Source organism: Coregonus clupeaformis, chromosome 17 (assembly GCF_020615455.1).
Source record: "Coregonus clupeaformis isolate EN_2021a chromosome 17, ASM2061545v1, whole genome shotgun sequence".
Classification (NCBI taxonomy): domain Eukaryota; kingdom Metazoa; phylum Chordata; class Actinopteri; order Salmoniformes; family Salmonidae; genus Coregonus; species Coregonus clupeaformis.
In genome coordinates, this window is record NC_059208.1 from 45,582,715 (window position 1) to 45,596,936 (window position 14,222).

General features: G+C 44.6%; 1 protein-coding gene across 1 annotated transcript in view; it reads right to left on the reverse strand.

Annotated features, from left to right (window-relative positions):
- The window catches only part of susd5 (sushi domain containing 5), a 44,146-nt gene extending 30,970 nt beyond the window's left edge, over positions 1 to 13,176 (reverse strand). Inside the window, exons 1-2 of the mRNA XM_045226655.1 lie at positions 12,812 to 13,176; positions 10,550 to 10,727 (exon numbers count right to left, since the gene is read on the reverse strand). Of these exons, the coding sequence (XP_045082590.1) occupies positions 10,550 to 10,727; positions 12,812 to 12,905 (272 nt within the window). The 5' untranslated portion in view covers positions 12,906 to 13,176. The remainder of the gene's footprint in view (positions 1 to 10,549; positions 10,728 to 12,811) is intronic.
- Positions 13,177 to 14,222: the final 1,046 nt, after the last annotated feature.

Below are 14,222 nucleotides of genomic sequence, written 5' to 3' on the forward strand. Positions count from 1 at the left end.
TAGAGGTATGGGACACTACATCTAGACATGATATACAGTGCATTCAGAAAGTATTCAGACACCTTGACTTTTTCCACATTTAGTTACATTACAACCATATTCTAAAATTGATTACATTATTTTTTTCCTCATCAATCTACACACAATACCCCATAATGACAAAGCGAAAACTGGTTTTTAGAAATTTTTGCAAATATATAAAAAAATAAAAACAGAAATAACTTATTTAAATAAGTATTCAGATCCGTAGCTATGCGACTCGAAATTGAGCTCAGGTGCATCCTGTTTCCATTGATCATCCTTGAGATGTTTTTACAATTTGATTGGAGTCCACATGTGGTAAATTCAAATGATTGGACATGATTTGGAAAGGCACACACACCTGTCTACATAAGGTCCCACAGTTGACAGTGCATGTCAGAGCAAAAACCAAGCCATGAGGTCGAAGGAATTGTCCGTAGAGCTCCGAGACAGGATTGTGTCGAGGCACAGATCTGGGGAAGGGTACCAAAAACTTACTGAAGCATTGAAGGTCCCCAAGAACACAGTGGCCTCCATCATTCTTAAATGGAAGAAGTTTGGAACCACCAACACTCTTCCTAAAGCTGGCCGCCCGGCCAAATTGAGCAATCGGGGGAGAAGGGCCTTGGTCAGGGAGGTGACCAAGAATCCGATGGTCACTCTGACAGAGCTCCAAAGGTCCTCTGTGTAGATGGGAGAACCTTCCAGAAGGACAACCATCTCTGCAGCACTCCACCAATCAGGCCTTTATGGTAGAGTGGCCAGACGGAAGCCACTCTTCAGTAAAAGGCATGACATGGATATTTGAATATCTGAATAAATATTTAGAATCGCCGCCAGGGGGCAGCTGGAAGCGGTGTTGGTATACATTTACATTTACATTTACATCATTTAGCAGATGCTCTTATCCAGAGCGACTTACAAATTGGTGCATTCACCCTATAGCCAGTGGGATAACCACTTTACAAATTTTTTTATATTTTTTTTATTTTTTTGGGGGGGGGGGGTTAGAAGGATTACTTTATCCTATCCCAGGTATTCCTTAAAGAGGTGGGGTTTCAAATGTCTCCGGAAGGTGGTGAGTGACTCCGCTGTCCTGGCGTCGTGAGGGAGCTTGTTCCACCATTGGGGTGCCAGAGCAGCGAACAGTTTTGACTGGGCTGAGCGGGAACTATGCTTCCGCAGAGGAAGGGAGCCAGCAGGCCAGAGGTGGATGAACGCAATGCCCTCGTTTGGGTGTAGGGACTGATCAGAGCCTGAAGGTACGGAGGTGCCGTTCCCCTCACTGCTCCATAGGCAAGCACCATGGTCTTGTAACGGATGCGAGCTTCAACTGGAAGCCAGTGGAGTGTGCGGAGGAGGGGGGTGACGTGAGATAACTTGGGAAGGTTGAACACCAGACGGGCTGCGGCATTCTGGATGAGTTGTAGGGGTTTAATGGCACAGGCAGGGAGCCCAGCCAACAGCGAGTTGCAGTAATCCAGACGGGGAGATGACAAGTGCCTGGATTAGGACCTGTGCCGCTTCCTGTGTAAGGCAGGGTCGTACTCTCCGAATGTTGTAGAGCATGAACCTGCAGGATCGGGTCACCGCCTTGATGTTAGCGGAGAACGACAGGGTGTTGTCCAGGGTCACGCCAAGGGCTCTTCGCACTCTGGGAGGAGGACACAACGGAGTTGTCAACCGTGATGGCGAGATCATGGAACGGGCAGTCCTTCCCCGGGAGGAAGAGCAGCTCCGTCTTGCCAGGGTTCAGCTTGAGGTGGTGATCCGTCATCCATACTGATATGTCTGCCAGACATGCAGAGATGCGATTCACCACCTGGTTATCAGAAGGGGGAAAGGAGAAGATTAGTTGTGTATCGTCAGCGTAGCAATGATAGGAGAGGCCATGTGAGGATATGACAGAGCCAAGTGACTTGGTGTATAGGGAGAAAAGGAGAGGGCCTAGAACTGAGCCCTGGGGACACCAGTGGTGAGAGCACGTGGTGCGGAGACAGCTTCCGCCACGCCACTTGGTAGGAGCGACCGGTCAGGTAGGACGCAATCCAGGAGTGAGCCGCGCCGGAGATGCCCAGCTCGGAGAGGGTGGAGAGGAGGATCTGATGGTTCACAGTTTCAAAGGCAGCAGACAGGTCTAGAAGGACAAGAGCAGAGGAGAGAGAGTTAGCTTTAGCAGTGCGGAGAGCCTCCGTGACACAGAGAAGAGCAGTCTCAGTTGAATGACCAGTCCTGAAACCTGACTGGTTTGGATCAAGAAGGTCATTCTGAGAGAGATAGCAAGAGAGTTGGCTAAAGACGGCACGCTCAATAGTTTTGGGAAAGAAAAGAAAGAAGGGTTACTGGTCTGTAGTTGTTGACATCAGTGGGATCAAGTGTTGGTTTTTTGAGAAGGGGTGCAACTCTCGCTCTCTTGAAGACGGAAGGGACATAGCCAGCGGTCAAGGATGAGTTGATCAGCGAGGTGAGGTAGGGGAGAAGGTCACCGGAGATGGTCTGGAGAAGAGAGGAGGGGATGGGGTCAAGCGGGCAGGTTGTTGGGCGGCCTGCAGTCACTAGTCGCAATATTTTATCTGGAGAGAGAGGGGAGAAAGAAGTCAAAGCATAGGGTAGGGCAGTGTGAGCAGGACCAGCAGTGTCATTAGACTTAACAAACGAGGATCGGATGTCGTCAACCTTCTTTTTCAAAGTGGTTGACGAAGTCATCCACAGAGAGGGAGGAGGGGGTGGGGGGAGGATTCAGCAGTGAGGAGAATGTGGCAAAGAGCTTCCTAGGGTTAGAGGCAGATGCTTGGAATTTAGAGTGGTAGAAAGTGGCCTTAGCAGCAGAAACAGATGAAGAAAATGTAGAGAGGAGGGAGTGAAAAGATGCCAGGTCGGCAGGGAGTTTAGTTTTCTTCCATTTCCGCTCAGCTGCCCGGAGCTCTGTTCTGTGAGCTCGCAATGAGTCATCAAGCCACGGAGCTGGAGGGGAGGACCGAGCCGGCCGGGAGGATAGGGGACACAGGGAGTCAAAGGATGCAGAAAGGGAGGAGAGGAGGGTTGAGGAGGCAGAATCAGGAGATAGGAGGGAGAAGGATTGAGCAGAGGGAAGAGATGATAGGATGGAAGAGGAGAGAGTAGTGGGAGAGAGAGAGCGAAGGTTGCGGCGGCGCGTTACCATCTGTGTAGGGGCAGAGTGAGTAGTGTTGGAGGAGAGCGAGAGAGAAAAGGATACAAAGTAGTGGTCGGAGACATGGAGGGGAGTTGCAGTGAGATTAGTAGAAGAGCAACATCTAGTAAAGATGAAGTCAAGCGTATTGCCTGCCTTGTGAGTAGGGGGGACGGTGAGAGGGTGAGGTCAAAAGAGGAGAGGAGTGGAAAGAAGGAGGCAGAGAGAAATGAGTCAAATGTAGACGTAGGGAGGTTGAAATCCCCCAAAACTGTGAAGGGTGAGCCATCCTCAGGAAAGGAACTTATCAAGGCGTCAAGCTCATTGATGAACTCTCCAAGGGAACCTGGAGGGCGATAGATGACAAGGATATTAAGCTTAAATGGGCTAGTGACTGTGACAGCGTGGAATTCAAATGAGGAGATAGACAGATGGGTTAGGGGGAAAAATTGAGAATGACCACTTGGGAGAGATGAGGATTCCTGTGCCACCACCCCTCTGACCAGATGCTCTCGGGTATGCGAGAACACATGGTCAGACGAGAGAGAGAGCAGTAGGAGTAGCAGTGTTTTCAGTGGTAATCCATGTTTCCGTCAGCGCCAGGAAGTCGAGGGACTGGAGGGTAGCATAGGCTGGGATGAAGTCAGCCTTGTTGGCAGCAGAACGGTAGTTCCAGAGGCTGCCTGAGACCTGGAACTCCAGGTGTGTGGTGCGTGCAGGGACCACCAGGTTAGAGAGGCAGCAGCCACGCGGTGTGAGGCGTTTGTGTAGCCTGTGCGGAGAGGAGAGAACAGGGATAGGCAGAGGCATAGTTGACAGGCTGTAGCAGATGGCTACAATAATGCGGAGATCGGAATGAAATGAACTAAACATCTGGGAAAGGAGAGAGCAGGGCCTCCCTTACCAAAAAAATATAACTCTCCCAACTTCCACACAGGTCCTTAGACTGCAGGTCCACTGGGCGCCTATGTGGGTATGTGCAGGCTACAGCGCGTCTCGTGTTAATTCTTATGTGGATTATAATAAATTGACATATTTGTAGGGGTAGATGTATATATTTTTTAATCAATTGTTTTATTATATGTTCAAGGCAAGCAATAGGCTAAATACATTAATGGCGGCCTCAGTGCCTGTTTGGTCTAGTGGTTACAGCCGCTGACCCCGGCACACATATGCCAGAGTCGGCATGGGTTCGAATCTCAACTCAATGAAATCGTCTGTGGATAGGCTCAAATGCATAAACATCTTGACAGCTTTACGAAATTAAATATTACATCCACACAATACAAGCTTTCAATCCATAACAAGGATGACTTCAAATGCCAGCATCAAATTGAAAATACTGCAGCCGGCGCACAACAGCTTAGCAATGGAAATGTCACCTATGTAAGGGCCATCCACACTAAAGACCATAACTACAGTACATTCGGAAAGTATTCAGACCCCTTTACTTTTTTCACATTTAGTTACGTTACAACCTTATTCTAAAATGGATTAAATTGTTTTTTCCCTCATCAAGCTACACACAATACTCCATAATGACAAAGCAAAAACAGGTTTTTAGAAATTTCTGCTAATTTATAAAAATTATAATAAAAAAATATTCAGACCCTTTACTCAGTACTTTGTTGAAGCACCTTTGGCAGCGATTACAGCATCGAGTCTTCTTGGGTATGACGCTACAAGCTTGGCACACCTGTATTTGGGGAGTTTCTCCCATTCTTCTCTGCAGATCCTCTCAAGCTCTGTCAGGTTGGATGGGGAGCATTGCTGCACAGCTATTTTCAGGTCTCTCCAGAGATGTTAGATCGGGTTCAAGTCCAGGCTCTGGCTGGGCCACTCAAGGACATTCAGAGACGTGTCCCGAAGTCACTCCTGTGTTGTCTTGGCGGTGTGCTTAGGGTCGTTGTCCTGTTGGAAGGTGAACCTTCGCCCCAGTCTGAGTTCCTGAGCGCTCTGGAGCAGGTTTTCATCAAGGATCTCTGTATTTTGTCTCCCAGTCCCTGCCGCTGAAAAACATCCCTACAGCATGATGCTGTCACCACCATGCTTCACCGTAGGGATGGTGCCAGGTTTCCTCCAGATGTGACACTTGGCATTGAGGCCAAAGAGTTAAATCTTGGTTTCATCAGACCAGATAATCTTGTTTCTCATGGTCTGAGAGTCTTTAGGTGCCTTTTGGCAAACTCCAAGCGGGCTGTCATGTGACTTTTACTGGCCACTCTACCATAAAGGCCTAATTGGTGGAGTTCTGCAGAGATGGTTGTCCTTCTGGAAGGTTCTCCTATCTCTACAGAGGAACTCTAAAGCTCTGTCAGAGTGACCATTGGGTTCTTGGTCACCTCCCTGACCAAGACCCTTCTCCCCCGATTGCTCAGCTCTAGGAAGAGTCTTGGTGGTTCCAAACTTCTTCCATTTAAGAATGATGGAGGCCACTGTGTTCTTGGGGACCTTAAATTCTTCCCCAGATCTGTGCCTCGACACAATCCTGTCTCGGAGCTCTACGGACAATTTCTTCAACCTCATGGCTTGGTTTTTGCTCTGATATGCACTGTCAACTGTGGGACCTTATATAGACAGGTGTGTGCCTTTCCAAATCATGTCCAATCGATTGAATTTACCACAGGTGGACTCCAATCAAGTTGTAGAAACATCTCAAGGATGATCAATGGAAACAGGATGCACCTGAGCTCAATTTCGAGTCTCATAGCAAAGGGTCTGAATACTTACGTAAATGTGAAAATTCTGTTTTTAATTTTTTATACATTTGCAAACATTTCTAAAAACCTGTTTTCGCTTTGTCATTATGGGGTATTGTGTGTAGATTGCTGAGGATGTTGTTTAAAAATATTTTTTTTTTAATAAGGCTGTAACGTAACTAAATGTTGAAGAGGTCACAAGGTCTGAGTACTTTCCGAAGGCACTGACAGAGCCTAACTATAAAACGTGGGCGAGCATCCACACTGGAGGAAAGTTTATTGTTCTACAGTAGGCCTACATCTGTCAATCAACTGATGGCCGAACTCAGCCAGGGAAACACAAACAGTGGCCTAGTATCGGTTTTCACAACTTCTATTATGTGTCAATGGATAGGCTAGCGGGTAGCCTACAGAATGTATTGGAATATAATCAAATAACAAGGGGCCTATTGCAACCATTGATAGCTCTAGATTATCGCATCAATACGTACTAAATTAACCCACACAGCTGATCTTAATTGCAACCATTATTAGTCACCTCATTACCTCTCCCTAAAAGATGATGTAGGTGTTACCTTAGTCCTCCTTGCAACCAAAGTATTTCAAGATACGTTCGCCCTCTGGTTGGTATTGTAATCGGAACAATTTAGTCCTTTTTGAACAGGGTGTTTTATCTTTTTGACAAGCATAATAGAAATAACGTTTTTCCTTGTTTACCAAGGCAAATCTACTGTGGCAATTTACCTGACACTTTGTATGAATGGACACTGATGTTGGTGTAACCTACTGGCTGTTATTATTTTATTTGTTTCCTATTTATCTCATCTATTAAATACAACTGTCTTTAAAATAAAAGTGTCTGGTATCGTCATTTCTTATCAAGATCGGGGTAAAATATCCCTGGACTGTCCATATTTGAAATGTGTAACTAAATCAAGTCAATTGGGGGAATTGAGTTAATTGTGCCAGAAGAGCTTGGGCCATAATCGAACTCCCGTCGACATGGTGCCTATATGTGCTCCATGTGCTTGCTGAAGACAGAGGCCCCAACCGCTAGACCACCCCAGGCCAAAGTTGAAAATATAACATAACATAACCTTAGGTTCGTTAGAACCCTTAAGATGTCTTCTTTCTCGATAATATATACTGTAGATCTAAAAAATCATGGGCTGCGTTTTTTGGTTTTAAAATCAGTCTCTTTTCATGCGCCATTGTGCTACCTCACTATTCTCAATGTCATCTTGTCTTTACATCTGATATTATAGGCCTGTGTGTGATTCGTTTTGATAGGCTACAGAAGGCTATAGTTTTCGTGTAGCCTACTGTACGGCTGCATTTTGGATATATTTGACACTTGTATGTGGTCAGTGGAGACCAATATCTATCTTGCGTTATTAAGCTATATAAAACAATGGTTGTTGATGTGTATGGATGCATTTCAGATACATTTTTGTACATTTGAATGTAGCAGTAATATGACCTATAGGTCTATAGTAGCAGTAGGACATTTATTAATTATCTGTCTGGTGCTTTTAGCGAGCGAGAGCTGGCACTGGTCTGGATGACTTGACTGCCTCCGCATGGAGAGAAGGAGAACTGCGGGTTTTCAGTCTCATTTTGATTTCCCGAAATGCAGGAAACATTTCCGCAAAAAAAGAGTGATCAAATCAAGATCCGACATCTGTAGACATAGGATATACATTAGTTGGGTGGGTTGGGAGTGGGACACATTGGTGTAAAATGTTTCCTCACTGATAGTCAAATATCAACATATAGTATAACATGAAGTCCTACCCTTCTGATGATACACAACAATCCAAACACAGCAGAAAACAATATGGCTGCCAATTACCACAGAGACATGTTGGCCCCTCTCACCACATAACAATCACAAAATCAGCAGATGGAAAGAGTCTGGCAGTGGTGGTGGTGGTGGTGGTGTGTGTGTGTGTGTGTGTGTGTGTGTGTGTGTGTGTGTGTGTGTGTGTGTGTGTGTGTGTGTGTGTGTGTGAATGTGTCTGACTCATACTCTACTACCATCTTACTTTGGTCTCTCTATCAGCTTATAAGGACAAATGACCCAAAAGAGAAACACACACAGTCAGACAGAGACAAAACACTGGGAGAAAAAAATTCAGACTAAACTCGAACAGGGTCTGTGAAAAGACAAGACGCAAGGCTGTGTGTGTGTGTGTGTGTGTGTGTGTGTGTGTGTTTTATGAATCTGTGGGAGTCTGTGTCCCCTGTTGCTGTGTCTACAGTCATTTGACAAGCCACCTTCACCTTAAATGACATAACATTACTGGAAAGGACCGCAGGATTGTGTGTGTGCTTTCATTGTTTATGTGTGTGTGTGCAGTCTAAATTTGTCTCTGTGTTTTGTTTGGTCGCCGTGGCAGCCAGATGTGTGAGTGACAGGTGGGAGGGAGGTGCAAAGGTAAGTGTGTATGTGCGTGTGTGTGTGTGCGCACGAGTGTGTGTGTGTGTGTGTGTGTGTGTGTGTGTGTGTGTGTGTGTGTGTGTGTGTGTGTGTGTGTGTGTGTGTGTGTGTGCGCGCGTGTGTGTGTGTGTGGGGGCTCTCGCGTGTGTGTGGTTACCCTTAGGAGTAGTCAGTAGATTATGTAACTACAGCAGAGGGTCCTAATGCCACAGGAACACAATTCGTAGAACGAATGAAATCACTCTAAAATGAAGAGTTGACAAGGGGCTTATTGAATAACGTGTGTGTGCATGTGTGTGTGTGTGTGCGTATGTGTGGTGTGTGTGGTGTGTGTGTGTGCTTGTGCGTGTGCGCGCGTATGCGTGTGTGTGTGTGTAAAAGGAATGAGGTGGAGGAAGGTGATGTCTACCTCCTGATTCTGACACCTTCTTGCTGATGATGACTCACGACACACACAACGTGTGTCCGAAAGTGACCTGTTTTGTCACCCTGTTGTTGAATACCTTCTGGACTAAACATAGTAAACTGAGGTACACAGGGGATTTAAGTTCTAAAAGCTAACGTATTATACATGTAATTTAAGGTGATTTAAACAGTTAAGAATCAAAAGGTTTTTATTTGACCAGTTTACAGTGTTCTCTTCAATAGTAAACCTTATCAGAAGAGGAGAACAATGAGATGTGCGTATTGGGTTAAACATTACAGTCCATACATACAGTTCATACATACAGTCCATACATACAGTCCATACATACAGTCCATACATACAGTCCATACATACAGTCCATAAATACAGTCCATACATTCAGTCCATACATACAGTCCATACATACAGTCCATACATCTGTCCATCCATCTGAGTACATTTACATTTTACATTTTAGTCATTTAGCAGACGCTCTTATCCAGAGCGACTTACAGTCAGTGAGTGCATACATTTTCATACTGAGTAGTAGGCTACATTACATGACAGCCTGTACTGTACACTAGAGCTGGGTGGAGATATGACATCACACAATGTAAAGGACAGTATATGAGTACTCACACATGCAAGTACGCAGGCACACACACACACACACACACACACACACACACACACACACAAACACACACTTGAATTAGTCTCTCAAGACAGGGTGTTTCCTTTTCTGATAGAAGGAAAATGTATCAAATTGTTTCCTACCTGCCTAGCTCTGTTGATAACTAGCACCTTAGCCCACAGTCTATATCCAAGTATATAGTATGGTGTAAAGCGCTGTATTAGTGTGTTAGTGTGTTAGTAAGGAAAATGGTGGATAACAGTCAGTTCAGTCAGGGGTAGAGAGGGATGAGAGGGAGAGGGAGAGGAGGAATAGGGGATAAATGCACATAAAGATGTAGAGAGAGATAGATGAGTGATAGATGATTGATACGCTGTGAAACCTAGGAAGAGGGTGTGAACTGGTAAACGCAGAGAGAGAGAGAGAGAGAGAGAGAGAGAGGAGAGAGAGAGAGAGAGAGAGAGTGAGAGAGAGAGAATGTGTGAAGTCTTTTCAAGACGTCAACAGACACAGGCCCCAAGCGCTATTACTATAGATTGTTATGTTAAATGTTTTTATTACCCTTTATTTACCCATTTACTTTTTCTATTGTTGTTGCACTGTCGAGAGGTGAACCTGCAAGTAAGCATTTCATTGCACTGTGTACTCCATGTACATCATGTGTATATGATGAATACTGGCTTCATCAATGTCTCCCCTGCCCATCACTCCATCTCTCTCTTTTACCTGTCTTTTCTCTTTCAAATATCTGCTTTTCAATACCACCCTGTCTGCCTACCGCTAATCACCCCCTCTCTCTCTATCCCGCTCCCTCTTTCACTCTATCACTCTCTCCCCCTCTCTCTCTCTCCCTCTCCCTCTCCCTCTCCTTCTCTCTGGGAGCTGTGTGTCATGTTGCTGCAGAGATAGAGGTGTAAATGGAGGTGGCTGTCGGCATGACACCCTGGCTCAGAATTCCCTCCCCCTGTAGAGAAGAACAGAAGAGGCTTTCTCTGCCCTCCCTCCTTCTCTCTCCCTCTTTCCCCTGAATCTTTCTCCTCCCTCACTTTTTCTGCTCTAAAAGTGTCTGTCTTGTTTCACACACACAACTGTTCAGCCCAACACGCGGCACACAGACATATCTCACACGCCCTGACAGTCCTGATACAGGCCACACCCAGACACACCTAAAACATGTCAGTGTGTGTGTGTGTCTTACCCCACGCTGCCCCCGTCCAGCCATCCTCGTGTGCAGGCAGAGAAGGAACACTCCACCACGGCGTGACGCAGCTCCTCGGCTGATGCCAGCCGGGCATCATGGGAAGCACACGCATGTTCCGCCTCAGCCAATCCGCCGGAGTCAGACGTGTTTCTCTGGTCCAATAGGAACACACGACCTGGGGAGAGAACACCTTTACAACAGGAACACATCAGATACCATGGTAACACTGTCTTTAAAGGTCATTTATGGATTGTTAATCAGTGTTGGAGGTAACGCTACGTGTTACGTAATCAGATTATTTGTATGAGTAAAATAGTAAAGTAACTTTTCATTACATTTCAGAATCACATCTCTACCAGGCGTGTTTCCACGATCCGATCTCGATTTGTTTCCTCACTCAGTTCTCCAGCGAGTGGAGGAAGGTTGTTTGGAGAAATGTCATGACAGCTGGTGTCTATAGAAATGTATAGAGGGCGCACCTTTGACCTTTGCTATTGATCACTTCTGTGATAGAAAATCCCATAGAGGGCTTTCCTGTCTATACATCTCTATGGGTCTGTGTACGTGCGATCTATAACAAGAACTGGCTGTTCGAGAGAAAGATTTTGAATGAAAAGATAGGAAATCTGTACAGATTACAGTATATATGACTAATTAAGCAGCCCATATGATAGCGTAGCACTTGTAGACTAGCACAGGAAAGCATCACCACAGATGAAAGGAGAAACTAGTGATCAAACCTTAGTTATTAAGTAGCCTATCTTTGGTAGAGCGCACAGGCTAGCCTTGCTCCTTCCGACAGATTTATTAGTTTTTTTTTATGAAAGTAACACAAAATAATATAACTAGTAATATAACGTGTTACTTTCCACACAAAGTAATACTGTAGAGTAACTTTTGTTAATTTTGTTAAAATGTTAAATCTAGCGAGTAACTAATAACTAATCCCAACACTGCTGTTAATCAGTAGTTATAAATCAGTGATGAAAGTTTTATACTCAGTTGTAACAGTTATAAAACAGTTTACAACTGATTTAACTATTTATAAATTAATAGTATATAAACTACTTTAAAACCTGTTATTAGGTAACACAGTTCCCCCATCAAGATCTCTCCAAACTAAAGATTGAGCATAACTAGAGTACAGATCCAGGATCAGTTTATCTGATTCCATTCCACTGGGAGGCAGACAGCAGGGCTGATCTTGGATCATACTGTACTATATCAGCAGCATATTGGGAGTAGTGTCCCCTAGGGACATTATGGACTATAGGAGGATTCGTTATATACACCCTGCAGTGGCCATCCCTATCTAGACCATAATCAATATCAACAGCTTCACTATGACAGTTAGGCTATCCATGTTCAGATTTAAAAGAAATGTCATCATTAATTCAATAGGGCTACTTTGGCATGACACACAAAACATATCAAATAAACTTTACAACTAAATGTTCTTGAGATTTTTTCATTTCATTGAGAAATCTTCATTACATTTCATATTTTAGAATTCATAAGGTCAAAGAAATCTGCACTCGCTCTGTATGAGCGAGTGCAGATAAAGACACACAAATCCTTCATATCTCACTGCAGAGAAGAGAGAGATAGAGAGAGATCGAGAGAGAGCGAGAGAGATCGAGAGAGAGAGTGTATATATACATAATATGACATTTGAAATGTCTTTATTCTTTTGAAACTTCTGAGTGTAATGTTTACTGTTAATATTTATTGTTTATTTCACTTTTGTTTACTATCTACTTCACTTGCTTTGGCAATGTTAACACACGTTTCCCATGCCAATAAAGCCCTTAAATTGAAATTGAAATTGAATTGAATTGAGAGAGAGAGAGAGAGAGAGAGAGAGAGAGAGAGAGAGAGAGAGAGAGAGAGAGAGAGAGAGAAACTGACTGCCAGCCCAACACCAAGTCAGAATCCTGTACACAAAGGTTAATCAAAGTAGCTTTAATGCGCAATAGACTACCATAAGCATAAGCTTTTTGTAGCAGCATTGTTAAATTTTATGCACCAGTTTTACTTTGAAAACCAGGTTGGGATAGTAGAATATATTTCTGAATGTTGGTTGAAAAGTTTATCCTTGACCCAAAGTCCCAGCCCTAAAGGTAGAGGCTCCACTCCCTCTTTGGTGTCCAGTTGGGCGCAAGACCCCAGATGTTGACAGCTGCGCGCTGCGCGCCACAGGTAACCACCCGACACCTTTACAATAGGACAGGGCGTCACAACTTATGTAGAAAAACTTACCGCCAGCGTGAACAACAGAAACCACCGTTAGCCAAACCAAGTATCCAAACATGGACGAGGAAACCAGGTTTCGGTCAATGCTGCGTGCCATCATTCTCTGCGCGCTCCGATTCGGGTTTTAACTGTAGTTAAAAAAATGTTCAAAAATGTAATGGAAAGAAATCTCCTTTGGTGAGTTGGTGATGCAGGAGAGAGCAGCGGTCCCGTTATTTCCCTCCCGGTGGCAGACACAGACTGAGAGAGTCTGGAGGTGAACTTGTTGATGCGAAACGGTAAAACGGAAAGGAACGGGACGGTTGGTTCGGTTTATCTCCCCAAATAGTGCCTTCGCGAGCAAATAGAGCATCGGCGCGAAAACTCGCGTGTCCCAGTCAGTAAATACGTCACGGCTCCCAACCTGAAGGCTGGGCAGTGGCGCGAGCTAAGCAACACCAACCGTCAAGGTTTGAGCAACAGCAACGGTCAATCAAGCCGGTTGTGCGTCTTTACGCACGAATAGAGAGAGAGAGAGAGGGGGGAACGTTTCTCAGAGGTGGGTGTCTGGTGTGCGTGTCGCGAGGCTACTTGGCATATTTTTTCAATGATTCCATCCTCGAACACACATGCCCAAAAGTGTGCATGTTTTTGTCCCCAGCGTCCTTAGGAAAACCGTTATTTAATGTACACCTGATAGCCTAACTATTTTTATATATTGGCATATAGGCCTACATGTCTTTATATTTACACGTTTTATATCTACAACTTGAGGAAGTAGCTGTAGTATGCCTACACCGTTATGTTAGGATGTGGGGAAATAGTCATCATGACATTGGCATCGCCATGTTTTTTCCACCACTGATATCCTCTGGCACTCTGGCCTGTTATAATTGAGGTCCCAGCTCTAGGCCCAGAGCTCTGTGTGTGTGTGTGTGTGTCCACTTTTACTGTGAGATAAAGATGGACGGCCAGCACCCTGCAACCAGGGCATTGTCCTGGTCTGGCTGTGCAGGGAGATAACAAACACACACACACAGTTGCATACATGCACAGATACTTGTAAAGTTTAAGAAGTACCTAGAATCAAACACACTCAGCCTAATAAAATCGCTCTAAGCCATACAGAGTGCTGTGAATAGGGGTTGGATATGAGATTCCCCAGTGAAGAGTTTGGGTGTGGGCTGATAATGATATAATTTAAACGAGATTTCAACCTGTTTTTAATTATGTAATTTTAACCAGATTTGAACCTGTTTGTAATGACATTATTTCAACCAGATTTGAACCTGTTTGTAATGACATTATTTAAATCAGATTTCAACCTGTTTGTAATGACATTATTTCAACCAGAGTTAAATCTTTGGTAATGAAGTTATTTCAACCAGATTGAAAAGATGGTGTCTGTAAAAATGATGTGTCTTTATTAGCTCTGGTC